The sequence below is a fragment of the Rattus norvegicus genome, chromosome 8, assembly GCF_036323735.1.
Source record: "Rattus norvegicus strain BN/NHsdMcwi chromosome 8, GRCr8, whole genome shotgun sequence".
Lineage (NCBI taxonomy): Eukaryota > Metazoa > Chordata > Mammalia > Rodentia > Muridae > Rattus > Rattus norvegicus.
The window spans coordinates 63,336,580-63,356,981 of record NC_086026.1 but is presented as its reverse complement, the minus strand read 5'-3'; the positions used below and the strand labels follow the sequence as shown (position 1 = coordinate 63,356,981).

Sequence of the window (20,402 nt, the reverse complement as noted above, 5' to 3'; positions counted from 1 at the left end):
ACTGGTATGAGTGCAGGGGACCAAATTCAGATCCCTCGTCAGAGCAATACATGTTTCTGGCCCCAGATAATATGTCTTCATGAAAATAAATGCGACATTCTTGGCTAGAAGAGGATTTTTCCACTTCTGTATTAGTGTTTGAAGTATGAATCCTACAGTAATTGCAGAAGAATCCTAAAGGTCTGGAACTGCAGCCTCCCACAGTATCCCTGCCTGTGACTATCCAGGAACCATTATTCTTATGTCTAGGTCCTAGTGAAGCCAAACCAGGAAACAATTTTATCTTCTTTAAAAGAAGGTAAAGGAATTCACGGAGCTGGTTACACAGGTAACAGAAGAGCGGAAGAGCGGAGAGGTTGTACAGAATTAGTGGGGCAACCTGAATGCTAGTTGCAGCAAGCAGCCGTTGCCACTCCGAGCTGGAAGGACATAAAACAGGGGATGCTCTGACAGCAGCCTAGGTGCTGAGGTCACTCAATAGAGATGGGGGTGGGGGGCTCACAGACAAGACATGGCTGCCATCAGTAAGCTGAGACTCAGGGACAGAGGGCTGGGAAGAGTGCCCTTGATACTCACTGCCCTGCCCCCACTCACTCCAAGTCTTCAACCAGCTAAAGCAAAACAAAACAAACAAAAATGAGAACCCACAAAAGCAGAATTCTGTATGGACAACAAAGGGAAAAATTTAAAAGACACGCCTTCTAGTTTGCTTTCGGTTACTGTGAGAAACACCACAGTTAAAAGCAGCGTGGGAGGAAAGGGTTACCTCATCTTATAGTCATGGCAGGAACTTCGGCAGGGCAGACACCTGAGGCAGAAACCATGGAAGAATCTGTGATTTCTGTCAGGCTCAAATCCAGCTACCAATCATGCACAGCCCTTGTCCCCTTACCCACTTTCCCAGGGATGGTACAACCCGGAGTGGACAAGTTAGCAGTCAAGAACATTCTCCACAGACATGCCCACAGGCCAATCTGTTGGAGGCTTCAATGGAAGCTTCTTTTTCTTATCTGCATAAAGATGCCAGCTAAGATCAGCATCACAGTGTACCAACTAGTAGAGTTATTGATGGGTTTTTAAATCTTCCTCCTTTGTACTTATATTTTCCCATTTTTCTATCATCAGAGTGCACCGCATTTGAAAAAAAGAAGTAGGAACCATAAAACCTTATATTTTGCTAGAAAGAAAGAAATGTGAAAAGCCCCTCCCTTCTTTCAAGGCCGTTTCCCAACCCCTTGTCCTGGTCGTTCAACACTGAACTACCTTTAAGCAGCCGCTCCTATGGAGTCATGATGGTTCTGAATGTCAGAAGCTGCCTTTCTGCCTACCTTGAAGTAAGTTATTAGTAATGAGGCTGTCGTGAACAGCCCCTCATCTTCTGGGTCAAAGCCACCTCAGCCCAGAGAAGAGCACACTTGAATCTGCAGTCAGAGCACTGCAAACCACCTTCCTCAAAGCCTCCCTCCCTTCTGCTGTCAAGAGGTTTGCAGACACTCCCTTTCCATCCCACAAGAGGAGACAGGCAAATGAATCATAGCTCTGGCTCAGACCAAAGGAGTATTATTTCCTTAGCAGAAATGAATCAATTTTATTTTCTGTTTCTTGACGCCTCACAGATAGATATACTTTGCCCAACAGATACACAATTTCTATAAAAACTTAAGAATGTTGTTTGCTGAAGTTAAAAAAAAAAGGCCAATGGAAGTTAGACATTCTCCTGTCGTAAGAGCTGCCAGCCTCCAACGATGTAGTGGAAACAGTGAGAAGGTGGTTTGTGAAGTTCTGACTCTAGACTCAAGTCTGCAGAGTAATGCTATTCTTCTCAAAATACACAAAGGCTCTGCTGGAACCCATTTTTCCTTTCAGTTCCCAAACATTTTTTTAAAAAGAAAAAAAAGTGCCAGGATGGATTTGTAAAGAGAGGACTCACCTTGGATTTCATTGTCTTCATGGGGTGATGGTCATGAGATATTGTTTTAAGGGCTTCCTTCTCTAACACTGGTTTCCCATCTGGAGGCACAGATAATGTGTATTCTATTAACATTTCTCTTTAGACGCCTATGCCTGCAATCAGTTTCCTTTGTCTTGTCCCGTGACAACAGATTGCATTCCATAGGAAGCTAGAATGGAGAGGTTATTTAGTTTGGATCTCTCCCTTCCATTGTTTAACTGCACATACACTATTCCACTCTACATCTGTCTCATTATGCAGAAACAGGAGCCTGGGAACAGCTAACTGAATGGGGATTGCTACTTAAAGCAATCTTGGGGACTTTTCAAGAAACTTTGATCGGTTCTTCCTTCTCTGCCCCCATGAACACTTACCTCTGAGCTCAAATAAGCTGGTATTCAGAAGAGGTCTGGTGATGGATGGACATGTGTGTGTTTGGAATATGTGTCCTCAGGACTGTTGATCTCAGCACAAGAAGGTTCCTGGTTAATTTTGTTGCTGTTAGACATTGATTGTATCAGCATAACACTCATAAAGCACCAGTCCTTGAAACTTAGACAAACAGAAACAAAAACACCAAGTATAAGAAAACAAAGTCTAAGGCACAGAAAACAACGTACATTGCTGTTGTTGAATTTAGATTAGGTATTTAGAGATGCAAGGGTTGTGTGTGAGAGGGGGTGGGGTGGGGGAAGAGAATGAGACAAGGGGGGGGCTCTGTGATGCTAGAGACTGACAGCATCTTAAACATGCTGGGCAGACAGTCTGTTACTAAGCCACATACTCCCCATCCTCAACGCCTTTCAGCCTAATGCACTCTGTCATGTGACATCATGATCATTGCCATTTTCCTCTGTGACATGGCTACAGCAAACTTTAAGAAATTATTTTCCCATTTATTTTTTTGAGGCAGGATCTCACCTTGCAGCACAGTCTGACCTGGAACTCACTATGCAGCCCATGCTGGCCTTGAACTTGTGGCCAGCAGACCTGTCTCAGCCTCCCCATGCTGGAATTGTGGGCATGAGCTTTCAGCTCTAACGCAGCAAACATTTTAAATGACACAGTTGTTTCTTTCCTGAACATTAACTTGCACCCAATTTTGCATTCTCTTTTCCTTTTTATTTTTTTTTAAATAGGGTTTTATTTTTATCCATTTGTTTCTAGATGAGATCTACTAGACCAAATGATTCATGTTTTTTTCCTTTTTCTTTTAAAGATTTATTTATTTATTTATATGAATACACTGTAGCTGTCTTCAGACACTCCAGAAGAGGGCATCAGATCCTATTACAGATGGTTGTGAACCGCCATGTAGTTGGGTTGTTGGGATTTGAACTGGAAGAGCAGTCAGTGCTCTTACCACTGAGCTATCTCTCCAGTCCTTTAAAAAAAAAAAACAAAAACAAAAAAAACAAACATTAACAATGTGCCTACATTGGGCAGATTGCTTCCATACTCACTACTTTTATTCTTTCACAGGGGACTGTGAGGGAGATGCTAACACAGGAGGAGAGAGAGGTTGGGCCATTTGCCCAAGAACACACATTTTATATAGGGTTTTGTTGTTGTCGTTGTTGTTTGTTTTTTGTTTGCTTGCTTTTTAGCATTTCTTCAAATAAAACTTTTATCGCCAAAGCCAATGAGTTTGGTCTTCCAGAAAGCTTTCTCCTAGAATAAAAAGAAAAGCTTTAATAATGTTCTGTGAGGTCTACATCTCACGGAACAAGGTAGCCATGAGCCAGATGAGGAGTCACAGCACTTCTGTAACACTGGACTAGAGCAGTTGTCCACTCTAGGCAGCTTCGATGTCTGTCCTCTCTCATGAACTTACTGACCTGAGCCCCAGATTCTGGCCTTGTGCAATGGGGTTAACCTTAGGCTGAATCTATACAGTAGCCACAGCTCAGCTATGTTTCCAACCTTCAAGACGCAGTTTCAAATGGTTCGACCTAACGCATCTCTGGGTCTTAGTTCAGACAAAATGAGTGCTCAGAGGATACACTGGGAATCTCACACCTTTAGGTGGGCGTTCTCTTCCTGATTTATTTTCTCTCAAGTCAATAGTTTGCGATTGCTGTGGGAAGTTTATAGTCATGAGAAGCAGGCTTGCGGCTACGTGAATTTTAAAGCTTCTAATAGAGGAATACAATGAAAGTCCATGCATACTCAGAAATCAACAGCGACTGATTTCCCGCTGGGTGCTTCTCCTTCCTGGATTGGCCCCTTGATTAGTTAATAAATTACTTTTGTAAAAAAGAAAATGAAAGAGGATGTTGAGAACCTTTAGTGCTTTGCATTTAGTCTCATCAGCAAGAAACGGTTCCTCTCCAGCTCCCAGGCCAGAGGAGGACATCAGATGTCCAGAATCCCTTACTCCCTTCTGATAGGACCTCTCATTGAACCTGGAGCTAGGCTGACAGCCAGCAGGTCCCAGAAATCCTCCTGTGGCTGCTCTGCACGGGGTTTGCAGGCACCTGTGGGGACCATGCAGAGCTTTTTAATTCAATTCCCCCATGCTGGAACACCAAGCGTTCTTACCCACTAAGCCATCTCCCCAGAAAAGAAAACGTTTTCAGAATCAATTCATGCCTCTCGAGCTGGAGGCAAAACTTGGCTCGGCAGCTTGATTGGCAGGGCGGGTCCAGCCTTCCAGTCCAAATCAGGCTGGGCGCTCACCCAGCTCTCAGAACCAGCTCCACAAGCCACGCCCACACGGAGAAGAGTCTGAACAGCGGGAGTTATCACTACCTGACTAGTTGTTTACTTCCTCACCAGGCGACAGGCCTGGTGCTTGTTCCCTCACGAGCGAACCGGCGTTATACTTCCCACAAAATTCCTGCAAGACTATTCGCTCCCCTCCCTACGCGAGGCAACAGACACAGATTTCTTTCAAGGCATCTAAGTGGTGAAGTTGAACTTGTACAGCCTCACAACCTTAAACCTAACAGTACACCTTGGTTTTTTTTTTCCCAGTGGGCAGAGAGGTGCACTTTCACTTAGGCAATCTTGCAAACTTTGCCACACCCAAAGAAGGGGCGTCCTGGCTTCCAAGACCAGCACCACCACACCAGGCTCCCCAGTCCAGGGCTCTGGGTATAGAGGAACCCAGGCTACTTATCCCCAGCCAGGAGCACTGGACACTCCTCCTCTCCCTCCCTCACACCCTACCCGCCACCAGCCCCAGCCCCCCCCCCGCTCCCCCCCACACCCGGGCTCTACCCTCGCGTGCAAGCACTGGCGGGCGGCGGGCGGGCCACTGGAGCGGGCTTGGCCTCTTCGGAGCCGCCCCCTGGCCCTAGTGTCTGGCCACACACTGCCCACTCTGCACCGCCCGGGCTCCAGACTCTTTGCAGCCCATACCGTGTGTGCCGCGTCCACCAGAGTCGGGAGCGCCCGGCAGGCGGGCGGTGGTGGATGCGCGGGTGGCAGCCCACAGTATGGATTCAGATTCTGGAGAGCAGAGCGAGGGCGAGCCCGGGACTGCTGCAGGTAGCGAGGGGGTAACCCTGCCGGGAGGGCTGGGGTTGGAGAGGAGGGGAGGCCAGCGCAGAGTATTTCTCAGAGCTGTGGGGCAGAAGGCCGGTCCCCAGATGCCCGAACCCTTCCACACCGAGACTGGGGACTGGTTTGGGGACGTCCTCCCACCCCTCTGCACTTAGGTGCGTCGGAGAGACAGGAGGGACATTTTGCCCAAGGATCGCACAGTGGCAGGGTCTCCAGCGGAGGCCTTGGGACGCACTGCAAGGTGGGGGTGGGGGAGAGGAGAGCTTGAGAGATCTGCGTCTTGTAATTTTCAGTGGAAAACGAACTGAAGTAACTTCCCATGTGTTGCCTAGTCTGCCATCCTGACAAACGCTTCAGAGTCGGTGGGAAGAAGACTCGTGGGTAGATCAGGGCTCCTGACTGAGCTCATGTCTGAGGTTCCCGGAAAGTGCTCCGCAAGGCAAGCCAGGGCAGAAGTGCTAACCCATCCCTGTGGTGTGGTTAGCGGAGGAGGGGTTCCAAAGTGACACGCAGAACTGGTCTTCCCCTTTAAGAGGTGCTACCGGCTTTCCATAATCAATAGTAATGGAAGCGATAGGATAAGAGGATGCTTATTTAGAGAAATGAATGTCCTTCTCTGCCACTCCCCGTACTGAGCAACAGGAGGAAGCTGCCACAACCACAACCCTAGGTCAAATTTCCTTCATGCTCAGCCCACCTCCACCAGCGCGCTTCGCCCTCAGGCCCCTCCCTGTGATCCAGGTTCCACTCACTTTCTATCTGCAATCATAGTTCTGTGCGCCCAGCACAGCCCTTAAAGTTTGCTTGCTACACAGACCGTGACTGTCTGCTGGGAGTCTCCTAGCACAAGCCGGTACACAGTCAGGTCTTCACATTTCCGAAGGGCACACCCGAGTGCCAACAGTGGGGACCAATTGATGATGGAAGATCTATTAGACTAGGTGCTGGTGTAGGGAACTCAAGTTCAAGAATTGGGGAAGGATATCATCTACCCAAATGGGTTTTGTTGGTGTTTGTTTTTACTTTACTTTAAAAAAAATCTCCATTTTGCAGAGGTCCAGACTCCCTGGGACTTAGCTCTCCCAGCTGCAGGCGGCTGTGGTCCTCACTTTGAGTGGGTAGGCTTCCTGGGGTAAGGTAGGCAGCAAGGGAGGTCCCTGTATGTGAGGACCTGTATGCGTGGCTCCTACTTGGTGTAGTGTGTGGGTGCAGATGCTCTTCATAACCACGGTCCTTTTGCATGCCTATGTGTTTCTGTGACTGTAAGGCACCAAGATTTCACTTCATGGGTGGCTTTCGGATCTTCTTTAGCCATGTAATCCAATAGGCGTCTCCAGTAGGTATCGGCGTGTATCCAAGTCTATCTCCAAAGCTTGGGGTAGATGGACACCAGACACATTGTCACTGACACTTTAGAAATCTCAGTTACATTGCCATGACTCACGGGCTTATTCTGTAGGTGAAGTCGAGGAAATTGAGGGGAAAGGGTAGAAAGGTAATGAGACTCCCTAAAAGGAGGTGGGAGCAGGAGAAATTCCGGGGTCCTCAGTACTTAAAGGCAAGAGGACAGAAGGAATATGTATACATATATCCAAGTGTGCCCACCCCACCCCCCAGCCTGCTTCAGCTCTGAATGTCACTGCCTGTCCAAGTGACTGACAGTCCGTGTGAGCCGCACAGCTCACAGCACAGCACACATTGTCACTCAGGTCAGGTGCGCCTGGAAGAGCAGGGCAGCCAGCGCTCACAAGCTGTCGCGTTTGTTTGCACCTTACTGTTGTCTGCAGTCATCCCTTCTTTCCTGTGTGCTCAAGTCTCACGACTTGAACATTTATTTTAATGTCATGAGCCATTATGCTAAGTGGCATTTAGTCTCACTCATTATTTTCAGTCGGAAAGTGTTCCCCTTAGTGGCGGAGCTTCAGAATTAGCGCCTGTCTCTCCATCTTGCTCGACTTGCATCCTGTCAAACGGAAGCTGTTGTTGCGGATGCAGAGACAATTTAAAAGGCAGACATTTATCCATAGAGGCTGTCCTTTGTCCTTACAAGAAACTCACATTCTTCTGCAGACCTGTACCTCCTCCAGGTGAGTGAGTCTGCCGCAGAGAAAGGCAGAGGAGTAAACACTCTGGGGCAGACACACTTGCTTGCTTTGTAAGGCCTGTACGTAGGATGGGCCTTCATAAGGCTAGGAAAATAAACTCTAGGACGAGGAGGACCTTCGTGTCTCATTCAGGGGCAGGTAACTTCACTTTCCAACCATAGCACTACCAAGACCAAGTAAATAACACCTGGAATGTGTTCTCGGTCATTTCAGTAAATGGAAGCTGTTACTATCACCTGAAATCTCTAGAAATATAACCTGGGTTTTCTTTAGGAATCCTAGGAAATAATGGGTCCTAGTGCTTTGTAGAGTAAAAATTGCAAGGCGTAAGGTGTTAGAAGTCAATATATATGTCATGATTACACTGAGTAGCAGGTGATGTCATGATTACACTGAGTAGCTGGTGAGATTTTTCAGTTGTCTCCCTTTCTGCTTACCTGGGAATGCCCAGAGTGAGTCTTAGTGTACATCGATTCTCAACTTCGTTGACCTTTGACCTCATCAAGATGGGGGCATCACAGCCTCCTGCTTCCCTCATCCTCTCCAAGGCTCTAGGGGAATTATGAAAGACACTGGACCCCTCAGCCAGTCCTCCTGCCAGTGTGGTAATGGGAGATCCCATGTGGAGTGCTACTCCACGTGGAAAAGAAGTGGCAGTCTCCTCCCAGTGCTGCTCCCAATCCTAAACTTCTTCCCACCATCCAGGAGGCAGGAGATGCTCCTGTCCCTTTTGTACTTGCCCATCATGGTCACCTGTTGGCAAGGAGTGGGGCAGTTCCCTTGATTTTTCCTGTTTTGAGAGACTCTGCCAATGGTCTTCCATTTTATGTGGATCTCTCATTGAGCAACCAGCACCCTGGGCAGGGGAGGGCTCTGGAGGAGAGGTTTGGGATGATATTTGTAGAAATCTTCTTGCTTTTCCTCCCGGGAGGCATGAGCTGATGCTTCTCTGTCATTCTGCTATCAGCATCTCACCTCCCTTTCTGTCATTTTATGGCTCCTTCTGTGGTTAGGAAAGCAGCAGAGTTTATGGAACACTGGATTCACTCCAGAGACCCAACTTGGCAGACTTCCACTTGGCAAATCTATCGTCCACCTCTTGGAAATCCTAGGGCTTGATATATTAATTCTAAAGTGAATGAGAAACGTTCCTAAGAAGCAACAGGGGATTAGCATTAGTTAGATCACTTTTTTTTCCTTTCTGACTTAGAAGACCAAGAGAGTCTGTCTACTCAGCTGAAGGCAAAAGATCTCCTTGAACCAACAGCTCTCTGGTCCAGGAAAGACAGGCTGACTGTAGCTGTGGAGGTGCTGCAGAAAAGCTCTTCTGGGTGATGGAGTTTGTGCATGAGGGAGTTGCTTCTAGAGAAAAGAAATGGTAGCCCTGACCGCCATTCCTGTTTCCTTGTATCCTAAGCTTGGTCCATCAAATAACTGATACCAGGAGGAGACAGACAGACACTCCAGAAGCTAGAGAGTTTGAGCAGAGGTACAGGTAAACTGGGGAGAGTACTCAGGAAATAAAAAGAGTCAATGTGGGGCAGGCTAACTATAAGAAGATCTTGAAAACTTGGGAAAGGGGTATCCCATGATTGTTGGACAGCAACAGAAAACCATCACCAGAAACCACATCCTGCAGAGACAAAGAAATGCAGAGATCACTGAGACTCAGAGCCCCTGCTTTCAGGGTGTGACCACAGCACTGAGGAGGCGGTGCACGAGTGCAGAGGAAGGGTGCAAATGACATTTCAGAGACAGAGGCAGAAGCTAGTTACAGATCGCACCAAGGCCATGGGAGGAGCAGGAAGGAAGGCAGCAGAGAGTGTGGAGCCAGAAGGAGACCAGAACAGCTGAGTGGAGCTGTCCAGGAGGCAGGGAAGCGCTGGGGACTGATCCCGGACCACACTCACGGTCTCAGAACTGTGTCCCTTCAGGCACCTGACACTGATGTTTTCTTTAATTATCTTTTCTTCACTGGCTCTGAGGGAAACATTTAGACTTCGCAGGTTTGTTTTGTGAGTTTTAGGGGTCTGCTGAGTCCCGTCGTTAGGTTGGGACTTGCTGATGGATTGATGATGGTGACCTGGCTGACTGAAGGTAGGAGTGGTCCGGGCAAGCCATACCATTTGGCTATTATTCAGGTTCCTTTCCTTCTTCCTGATTTGAAGCTTGAACTGGCTACTGTCCTGCCCATGCCATGAGCTGTAGCTGTTTGATGATCAGGAACTTGTCTTCTGGTTCTTCATCTTCTCGGACTCCATGGATGTAGCTTTAAATATAGACGTCCGAGCATCTGGAGGATCTCCCTGGGAACTTGACACTGATGGCCAGGTCAGGGGCCGAAGCCCACCCTATAAAGCAGAACTGGCAGGTGTGCTGTCTTCTGCTCTGTTTGCCATTTCTGACAATTTCTGCGCTGTCCTGGACTTGGTTAGAAATTATGAGGAATTGTGAAGAGAGATAACAGAGCCTGTTCTGTCCTCTAGGATTTGGCATTACACAGGGGGAGCAGGTTAGAGACAGTGCTAGCTATGGTGCACCAGGATGCTAGACCTCCCTTCTTGGGATGGCATCCCTGTCTCTTTTGTATTCTTCCTTAGCACTGGACACGATAGTCCGAATCTCATGATGGTTCTTATCCTGGGCTATTGCATTTGTGAGCTTCCTAAAGCTCATGTATATCATCCACCCCCACACCACTTATGTGCCTTACGCCCAGTGGCAGGTTGCTGGATGAGTGGGTAGATGGAGGTGTGTATGTATGTAGGGTAGATGGAGGTGTGTATGTAGGGTAGGTGGAGGTGTGTATGTAGGGTAGGTGGAGGTGTATATGTAGGGTAGATGGAGGTGTATATGCGAGCCTGGGCAGATAAGATGGTTCTCCAGGAAGCAGACTCTGAGGTAGAACTTGGCAGGAGGAGGATCACTCTGCTTTTGTTTTTGTGTTTGAACTTCTCTCAGGATCAATATCTGTAGAAGAAGAGGCACAGGGAAGGGCAGGAAGCAGCTGTTTGCAGTCATGTCAGGTAGAGGAAACACTTGCTGCAAGCTGAATCTGAAACTGGGCAACCTCAGCAGTATGTAGTGTGGGATTTGGAACGTGGGACAACACTGTTGGCTCTCGTGGGAAGGTTCTGAAACAGTGTCTGTGACCATGCACATATAACATTTCCTGCATTATTGTTCTCTTTAAGAAAATATAGTACTTGGGCTGGAGAGATGGCTCAGTGTTAAGAGCACTGACTGCTCTTCCAGAGGACCTGAGTTCAATTCCCAGCAACCACATGGTGGCTCACAATCATCTGTAATGGGATCTGATGCCCTCTTCTGGTGTGTCTGAAGACAGTGACAGTGTACTCATATATAATAAATAAATAAATCTTAAACAAAAATTATTAAAGAAAAAGAAAATATAGTACCTGGTTTTATCATTTACCAGTCAAATGTAATTATTGTCACCTTCTCCATTAGTGCTGTCTCTAATGGGTTCATTCTCTGACATAGCTACCACTAACTTCCACTTTAATCCACATTTAAATCTCTCTCTCTCTCTCTCTCTCTCTCTCTCTCTCTCTGTGTGTGTGTGTGTGTGTGTGTGTGTGTGTGTGTGTGTGTGTGTGTTTGGAGACAGGGTTTCTTCGTGTGTCCTTGGCTGTTTAGATCTCTAGAAAGATACTCTATAAATAATTTTGTTTAGTTTTTCAGTTACTTGGCCTCTAATTTATATAAAATGTCTGGGTAGGTGGGTGTTTTCAGTGTATTCTGTGTAAGTATATAAAAAAAAAACAGGGTTGCGGGTGTATCGAGGTGGTAGAGTGCTTTCCTAGCATGGATAAATACCTGAGTTTGATTCCCAACAGCATAAAGAAGAAAGAAGAGAAAGGGAGGTAGAGAAGGAAAAGAAAAAGGAGAGAATTTAAAGAATAAACTTCACATAACAACCCCTCCGTGGACAAAAAAAAAAAAAAAAAAAAAAAAACCATATAAGATGAACCCTCCCCCCCATTTATGTTGAGGCATAAAAAAATGCTACTTTCATTTTACATCAGAAATGTTCTTTTTGGTTAAATGCTTACTGGGTTTCTTAGACATCATTACTTGGAAATAAATTTGAGCGTGTTCATGGAAAATCTACCCATGTGCAGACTGTAAAACTGGAAGGTTTGGCAGCACAGAGAGTGCTGGACACACCCTAATAGAAACCAGGACTTCGTAATTCAGTTCTCTGGGAAGAAAAAGAGACACTTTGGTGGTGTCCAATATTGCTTAAACTAGAGAAACCACAGAGGCAGCCACTGGCTGCTAGATTCTGTTTCAACAGTAAAATACGTTTTCTGTGAACCATTCTAGCCCTCAAAGAAGAATTTTAGTAATGATACACAGCTTTGGGGAGACCTCCAGCTTATTTTTCTTCATGTGATAGAGACATCCACTTTATGTATGAGACAGAAACTGCTTTTCATGGCGGGTTCATGCGCGTGTTCTGTGCTCCCTAACTTGGGGCCTACAGTTCAACTGGAAATAGGGCGTAGAGGAAGGGAAGGTGGTAGCGGGCTGTTTCTGCACCAGTTCTTTGCTGATACCTTTGGATCTTGCTTCCTTGGTTTCTAGTGGATAAAATTAAGAAAGGCAGTGAGGAAAGACTGGGATTAGAGACTCTATGTTAAGAGAAACAAGGGCCTTAAGTGGTAAAGCAAAAGGGGAGACGGTTAGATGTTTGTTTTGATCACCCAAAGTTCAGCCCTAAGAATGGTACTTCATTTTTAAAATTTTACATTAAGTCCTTATAATGTCTTAACGTTAGTTATTCCCATGGCATTGAATGTTTTATTAACCATGCTTCTGGGTTAAATGCTGGAAATAGCCTAATTTTCTAGGCAAGGAAATAGAGACACAGAACATAAGTAACTTCCTCAAGATAGTGCATCTTGTGAGTGAGCAGAAATGGAGTCAGCCTAAGTCTAAAACCTGTTCTCTTGTACAGGTAAACCATGTGTTAGGTTGATGGATGTCACTAGGCTGCTTTGCATATCCCACTCGATTCCCTTGGTTCTCAGAACCCTGACAACTAGACTTCCCCTGTCAGTTAGGGCACCATTTGTGTGTGCTTGTTTCGAGGAAGTAATCTCCAGACGATTTCACCTTAACGACGTTGCTGTCAGATTAGTGACAGATCGTTTTTAAGCCTAGCTAACCGGCACTGATTGTCACAGTAAAGCAAAGGTTCCACTTCAGTGGTGATGGCCTCTTGTTAATCACATCTGATTCTTCAGTCTCTGCTGACAAGAAACCACAGGCTTCCAATTCACAGTTATCCTAGGAACAGCCCTGGTAGTCTTTGCTTCCCTCTCAGACATCGCAGCCCAGGCCTCCATTGTCTGCTGCTCTGCTCTCTGCATTCTCCTCCAAGTTCCCACAGCAGGTCGCCAAGCTCTGAGAACTCCCAGCCCAGAGTTCCAAGTACTTAAAGAGCATCTTAGTCAGGTCTTTCGTGACAATACCCTACATTCCGGATAGCAACATCTACTCTAGTTTGCTCTCTGACGCTGTGATCAACACCATAATTAAGAGAAACTTATGGAAGAGAGGTTTGGTTGTAGCTTATAGGTTAGTGTTTGTCCTTGAGGGAAGCCAAGACAGGAGCTGGAGGCAGGAGTTTGAAGAGAAGCCACCGAGGAATGCTGCTTACTGGTTTGCTTCCAAGCTCATTTTGGTTACCTTTGGGCCCACATGCCCAGAGATAGTACCACTCACAGTAGGAAGGGCCCTCCCACATCAATTAGCAATCAAGAAAATTCTCAATAGTCTTGCCTGCAGGCCGGTCTGATGAGAATTCTTCAAGGGTGATTCTTGAAAAACTAACCCCGCCCCTTCCCTTTCCTCTATTGGGTTTTCTATTCCAGGCATATCTGCAGAAGACTGACAACCCTAGCCCACACCTACACTTTGTTGAGCATCTTCTTCCTCTGAGTCAGGCTCATTCCCCCTTCTCACTTAGGGGCACCCTACATGTAACCCTTGGATTATTACGTTTTTATTTCTTGAGGAGTATTATCATCCAGTGACATGGTTGTCACAAAGGTTAATTAGCTTTGAGCTTCAATAGCTGTCAGCTTCAAGAGAAAACAATTTAGCATCCCCTAGTTCTCCAGTTATGTCTTCCCTTTCTTGAGATTGATTTTTTTTTAAAGAATTAAATTTGTTGTAAGGAAACTGGGAAATGAGTTCCCTTATGTTAGACGTCTCTGTCTTTGGGATTTAGCTTCATACTTTACTGAATCAAGCCCATCAAGAAGGCAGGGAGAGTTACTTTACTTTATACAAGGCCAACTTTTAGAGAGCCCAGAGTGGTATGTGGTAGAAATTAAACCTCAAGCGCCTTAACTCTCTGACTAAATCTTCTGTGATCCAGATCCTCCTGCACCCTTCCTTAATTGTTAGCATTGTTTTCCTTTTGATGCCCCTTTCCTGCCCATGTCCCCCAGGGCACGGCTGTTGCTTCGCTCTTTTGACAAAACCCTTCCCTTTAGGAAGTCCCACTCAGTCATATAGCACAAAGCTACAACCGTGTTGTTTACAGTCAACAGACACTGTCAGGATGGTTACAGTATCCAGAGCACAAATTGTGCAGCATAATCGGACGACCCCAAAGAAAGAACATGGGAGACAAAACTCAAATAGCCAACCAAAACAAACAGCTTCAACATTCAGTCCAACGATTACTGAATTTTTGAGTACACGGTGAGTACACAGGACCCACGCAACAGCTACACATCAAACACTTGATGATTACACATGGTGCAACACTCTTCAGCTCTCTTTTTCCTGACAGTTTAATTCTTTTTTATTAATTAGCTTATTCATACATTATTCACCTCTCAAGAAAAATTAGTCTGAAGAATATTTAATGATATAGAGAAGAATCTACATTATTGCACTTCTCGAAGAAAGTTGAATAATCTACGACCTCAGTTTTGCTGTGTTCATAGCATGTGTGAACATACAGGCATATGCACACATCTATAGACGCAGCCATTCGTGAGATGAGTGAGATACAGAGCAGCCCACTCACATACACTTAAACAGCTTTTTAAACACAAAAACAAACAAACCATTATATGCGATTACATTTATCATAAATCTTTCTTTTAGGTACACTTCCTGTGGATTTTCCCTCGCTAAATCCATGTAACTTTCCACAGGAGTTGTTCTTGAAAAGCAACAACTGGGAGCTGGCGGTGACGAAGCTCAGAACAGCACTTCTGTGACCCAAATGTGACCCACCACCCCCTTACGTGGCTCTTCCTTCTCACTTTCCCACAATCTTGTTCCTTCCTGCTTCCTCCCTGGACTCTGACGTCTTCCTGTTTCTTCCCTCTCAGTATTTCTCAGTGATCACTGGTTGGAGTGAACCCACCCCTGCCCTCAGCCCTCTTCCTCCCACAGTTTCCCAGCTGGGCTCTGGACCGTGATAGGACCTGCTGGGACCCCACTCACTTGGCTTTCTTGAAGCACAACCTTGCAGTATTTTGCTGGCCAGCAGTGTAGACATCTGGCATCCCTGACTCCCATTCCCCACCCCACCCCCGCCTTACTCTTTCTGTATATTTGACTTCTACCCTAATTATGATTGACTTTTATCTTTAATCTTTTGGTTTACGTGTTTTGCTTTTGTATTTTATTACTTCTAAAATGAGGGGAGAAAAAAGAACGCTTAAAATTCAGTATTACGGGGTTGGGGATTTAGTTCAGCGGTAGAGCGCTTGCCTAGCGAGCGCAAGGCCCTGGGTTCGGTCCCCAGCCCCAAAAAAAAAAAAAAAAGAAAAAAAAAAATTCAGTATTACAAGATCACATTAGCTTCTTGGCTTGTCACCCCCACCATTCATCTATCGTTCTAATGACAAATTCAGCATGGAGGTGTTGCGTGGCAGTGAGTATAGAAATAGTATCTGTTTCTGAAGCAGTTAGATGGAAATCTGATTGAGGGGTTTCTTGTGCCTCTGAAGCTTGAGAAGAAGAGGCCACATGGTAGGCCCACATTCTTTATTCCTTCTGTCTCCTCACCTGACTGCAGCCTACCAAACCTATCAGGCAGCTGATAGGAAAAAGCAATACTCACACTTCCCAGCATCGTTAAAACAGCTTTAAATTTCTCTCAATCCCTGTTGAGGATTAGTATTCATTATTTGCCAAGATCTTTGGCTATACTTAATTTGTTGGTTTATGTTACAAAAATGGCTTATTCTGTGCATATTCAAATACAAAATTATAATGGACAACATACAGAACTATCTTCTCCACACAGAGAAACTCATTTAGTTTGCAAGTGGAAAGCCAACACATTCCATTACTTAGTTCCCTGCTTAATAAGAAGCTGACTTGGGGGGGTTGGGGATTTAGCTCAGTGGTAGAGTGCTTTCCTAGCTGGCACAAGGCCCTGGGTTTGGTCCCCAGCTCCGAATAAAAGAAAAAAGAAAAAAAAAAAGAAGCTGACTTGGGACTGGGATGTAGCCCATGAATAAGAATACTTGCTTAGTATTGGTTGGTTAGCCCCGGGTAGAATCCCCAGTTGTTATTTGAGAAGATGTTTCCTGAGGAGACTCAACACACATTCCTACTAACCTCAAATAGGGAGCCATGATTGATAATACTAAAGTTCAACTTGGTAAACCTATGATCTTTATTGGGGTTACTTACAGGATATGGATGAGGGGTAACTTGCAGGGGCAGAAATGACTCAAAGACAGCTGCGTCACCAGAGCCCACCCCAGCACAGGTGACAGGTCATAAAAGCTGGGACCTTGGAGCACACTGCACAGCTGAAGGCAGCTCAGCAGATTGGAGACTGTCCTTTCCAGGTGCATCAGTTGGTCTGAGCTTCTTCTGGGAACTTTAGCTGGTCTTTTTCAGAATGCTTGCCTAGTCTCAGAAGCTTTGCACTGTGAATTGCCTGAGAGTGACTTACAACAGCTATTTTATTCCCGGAAGGGAGGGGATCTAGTGAACCTGGTCAGTTTTAGGGACTTCCTGAGCTATTTTGAGTTGTTTAATTTCTGGCTTAAGGAGCTTCCCTTCAGGTTGAAATGTTTGGATCCTGAAGGAAACTGCTTCACAACCCCAGTGCATGCATACATACAACAACATCAATAATAACAATAACAATAATAATCAGGAGTAATTATTTTGCTATTTGTAAGTGACTATAACCAACATGACTTTTTAAAGCAAGAGATCAGAAAATATAAGGGAAAAAATGACTGAGATGAATGTAAAACTCCTACAGAAGAAGTTGTCGTGCTGAGAATAACACACAGCTCCTCCTGAGAGCAGCAGCATGTAAATTCACAACTATTCCCGAACACCTCCACTTCAGGCTTTCTTCTCTTTCCCTTGTTGCAGGATAGGCTAAGGTTCGCAGGTGGGCATAGAGATTTGTGTCCAATCATTCTTGGTGTTTTGTTTTGCTATTAAGAAGAAACTCTCTGGGCTGAGGATAGAGCTTACATGTAGAGAATTACCTACTATGCATGAAGTCCATGATTAAAAAGAAAAGCAGAGAGAGAGAGAGAGAGAGAGAGAGAGAGAGAGAGAGAGAGAGAGAGAAAGGGAAGGAGGAGGGAGGGAGGGAAGGAAGGATGGAGGGAGGGAAAACTCTAATAATGATCTCTGGGAATGAATTTTTAGCTAAACCACTGAAAACAGGCAACTGTGAGTGTTCATCTACGGGTAGGACAGCTATAGCAGCCTCTCCCCAAGATTCAGGGAACACTGAGGAAGAGCAGACAGAGACTGTAAAAGCTAGACAATAGGAGGGGTGCTGGGAACTGCTGTCCCCTGGATATGACAGGGATGGTACACACACGAACTCACAGCAGTGGGCATCTTGTGTTAGAACAAGCGAGGTAAAGATTCCAGCATGGTCAGAGGAAACCTCCTGATGCCCCACCCTTACCTGAAAAGATGCTGACAGTTGATGACTGCTGGGGGTGGAAGAGTCACTTTTCTTTAGGAATATGGCCACTGGCAGGTTCCTATGTCGCAGTGGAGAACTTCATCACTGACTCAGAGAGGTTTTTATTTTTAAAGGACATACCATTGAGAGGATGCTATGGGGGTGTTTGTGCTAGCACTTAGGAGGCTGTAACAGGAGAATATCTTGAGTCCAGGAGTTTAAAATCAACCTGGACGATACAGTAAGAAACTATCTAAATAAGAAGGATTCTTAAGGGATTGAGGATATGGCTGTTAGAAGATTTGCTTAGATGGCTCAGTGGTTTAGAGCACTGATTGCTCTTCCAGAGGTTCTGAGTTCAATTCCCAGCAACCACATGGTGGCTCACAACCATCTGTAATGAGATCTGGTGCCCTCTTCTGGTGTGTCTGAAGATAGCTATATGTACTTATAGAAATAAAAATTAATAAAAATTTTAAAAAACGCATCCCCCACTCTCCCTCTCCTAAAAAAAAAAAAAGATTTGCTTAGTGTGTGCAAACCTCCTCTGTCTGTGCCTCTCATATACTCATAGCTGTCAGTTCTTCATAATCTGGTGAGAATGGTGGAAATGTGGGTAAAATCAAGGCTGGAAAAAGACTGAGTATGTGCTTCTATAGTTGTGAAGTTGGGGGTATGTGGTAGCGGATGGAGGATTCCTACAGGGCTCATTCTCCTTAGGGTCACTTGGCCTACAGCCTGTGTGCTAGTTGCTGACAGTTTCTTAGTTCCTTTCACTTAATGGATATCTATTTACCAAGTCTAAAACTTGCTGAAAAGTTTCCACTCACTTATATCTCCCTGGTCCCAGTCTTCTGCTCCATTCCATCTCTTCTCTCTCTCTCTCTCTCTCTCTCTCTCTCTCTCTCTCTCTCTCTCTCTCTCTCTCCCTCTCTCTCCCTCTCTCTTTCTGTGTGTGTGTCCCTTCCTCTATTTTCTTCTGCTTCTTCTCCTTCTCTTCCTCCTCCTTTTCCTTCTTCTCTTCTCCCCTCCTACCTTTCTTTCTTTCCTCTCACTTTGTCTTTTTCGCATTTAGTGTGTGTGTGTGTGTGTGTGTGTGTGTGTGTGTGTGCTTGTACATGCTATGACACACATATGGAAGTCAGAGGACAACTTCACAGAAGTTGGTTCTTTCCTTCCACCACGTGAGTTCCAGTAGTTGAACTCAGGTAATCAGGCTTGACAACAAATGCTGTTACCAAATGAACCATCTGGTCACCCCTCCGCACTTCATCACCTACCCCACCACCACCACCACCACCCCCACACTCACACACACACACTTCCTTTTCTCTTTCTTATTTGCACTGCTCCTCCATTCTCTTCAGAAAAAGGGGGGCTTCCCATGGCTATCAACCAGCCCTGGCATATCAAGTTGCATCAAGACTAGGCACATGCTCTCCTACTGAGGCTAGCCTAGGCAGCCAAGTAGGAGGAAAGGGTCCCAAAGGCAGGCAACAGAGTCAGAGACAGCCCTGGCTCCCACTGTTAGAAGTCTCACTTGAAGACCAAGCTACACATCCATAACACATGTGCAGAGGGCCTAGGTCATGCAGGCTCCCTGGTTGGTGGTTCAGTCTCTGTGAGCACCTAAGGGCCCAGGTTAGTTGATTCTGTAAGTTTTCTTGTGGTGTTCTTGACTCCTCTGGTTCATACACTCCTTCTACAGGATTCCCCCAAGCTCCGCCTAATGTTTGCTGTGGGTCTCTGCATCTGTTTCCATCAGTTGCTTGGTGAAGCCTCTCTGATGATAATTACAGTAGGCTCCTATCTGCAAGTATAGCAGAATGCCATTAGCATGTGTGGGGTGGGCTCCTTCTCTTGGTATAGGTCTCAAACTGGACCAATTATTTTTGGTCACTCCCTCAGTTTCTGCTCTATCTCTTTACCCCTGTACATCTTGTAGGCAGGAGAAATTGTAGGTTGAAGGTTTTAGGTCTAGGTTTTATGGCTGGGTTGATGTCCTTCGTGGTGAAGAGAATCTCGTTATGTCTTCTAGGCTGGCTGGCTTTCTTTTTTTTTTTTTTTTTTTTGTTTTGTTTTGTTTTTTTTTTTTTTTTTGGTTCTTTTTTTCGGGGCTGGGGACTGAACCCAGGGCCTTGCGCTTCCTAGGTAAGCGCTCTACCACTGAGCTAAATCCCCAGCCCCGGCTGGCTGGCTTTCAAGTTGTGATCCTTTACACACTTGAGATAGCTAAATTTGATAGAGTTCTGGACCCAGTTAAGTCATTCATCCAATGTGAAGTTGGAATAAAGTCATTGTGTTAGATCTCAGAAACAAAGGAATTTTCCATGGTAGCTTCATGTGGAGCTACCAGATCTTAGGGATCAACCAACTGGGTCCATAGGCCCCTAAAATTTCTACCTCTTTTGTGTTTTTAAATTTAAATGGTTACAGTTTAAATGCTTGTTTAAAAACATGCTTATATTTGATATTCTACCTTTTGATGCTTTATTCTATGGCATTTGACAGTGTTTGTTAATGTCTATCCTGAACTAAGTGCCTATCGTGCTTTGAAAGCAATACAACTCCCACAGGCTCGTGGACTGAATGTTTGGTCTGGAGCTGGTAGCCCTATTTTGGGGGATTCTGGAAATGTTAGGAGGTGAGACACACCATCAAGGTTGGGTCCTTGGGTTTATCTTGTTTTGTCCCTTTCTTTCCTGTTCATTTCCTCTCTGCACTTAGATGAACAGCCTGTTTCTTTACCCTGTGCACACTTCCTGCTGCCATGATATTCTTCCCACGTTCATGGGGTTAAGCAACTGTGGACTAATCCTCTGAGCATCCTTGGGTTTTCTCTGACAGGGATTTTGTCACAGATGAAAAAAAGTAACAAATGCAGCAC

General features: G+C 45.5%; 1 protein-coding gene and 1 long non-coding RNA gene across 2 annotated transcripts in view; one reads left to right on the top strand and one right to left on the bottom strand.

Annotated features, from left to right (window-relative positions):
- Positions 1-1,560: 1,560 nt before the first annotated feature.
- Positions 1,561-5,104, bottom strand: LOC134480169 (uncharacterized). Its single transcript, XR_010054390.1, has 2 exons — positions 2,326-5,104; positions 1,561-2,120 (listed from the first exon to the last, which is right to left on the bottom strand). It is a non-coding gene; the product is annotated as an uncharacterized LOC134480169 (long non-coding RNA).
- Positions 5,105-5,294: 190 nt separating this feature from the next.
- Positions 5,295-20,402, top strand: part of Tnfaip8l3 (TNF alpha induced protein 8 like 3) — a 42,005-nt gene continuing 26,897 nt past the window's right edge. Inside the window, exon 1 of the mRNA NM_001399312.1 lies at positions 5,295-5,443. Within this exon, the coding sequence (NP_001386241.1) occupies positions 5,392-5,443 (52 nt within the window). The 5' untranslated portion in view covers positions 5,295-5,391. The remainder of the gene's footprint in view (positions 5,444-20,402) is intronic.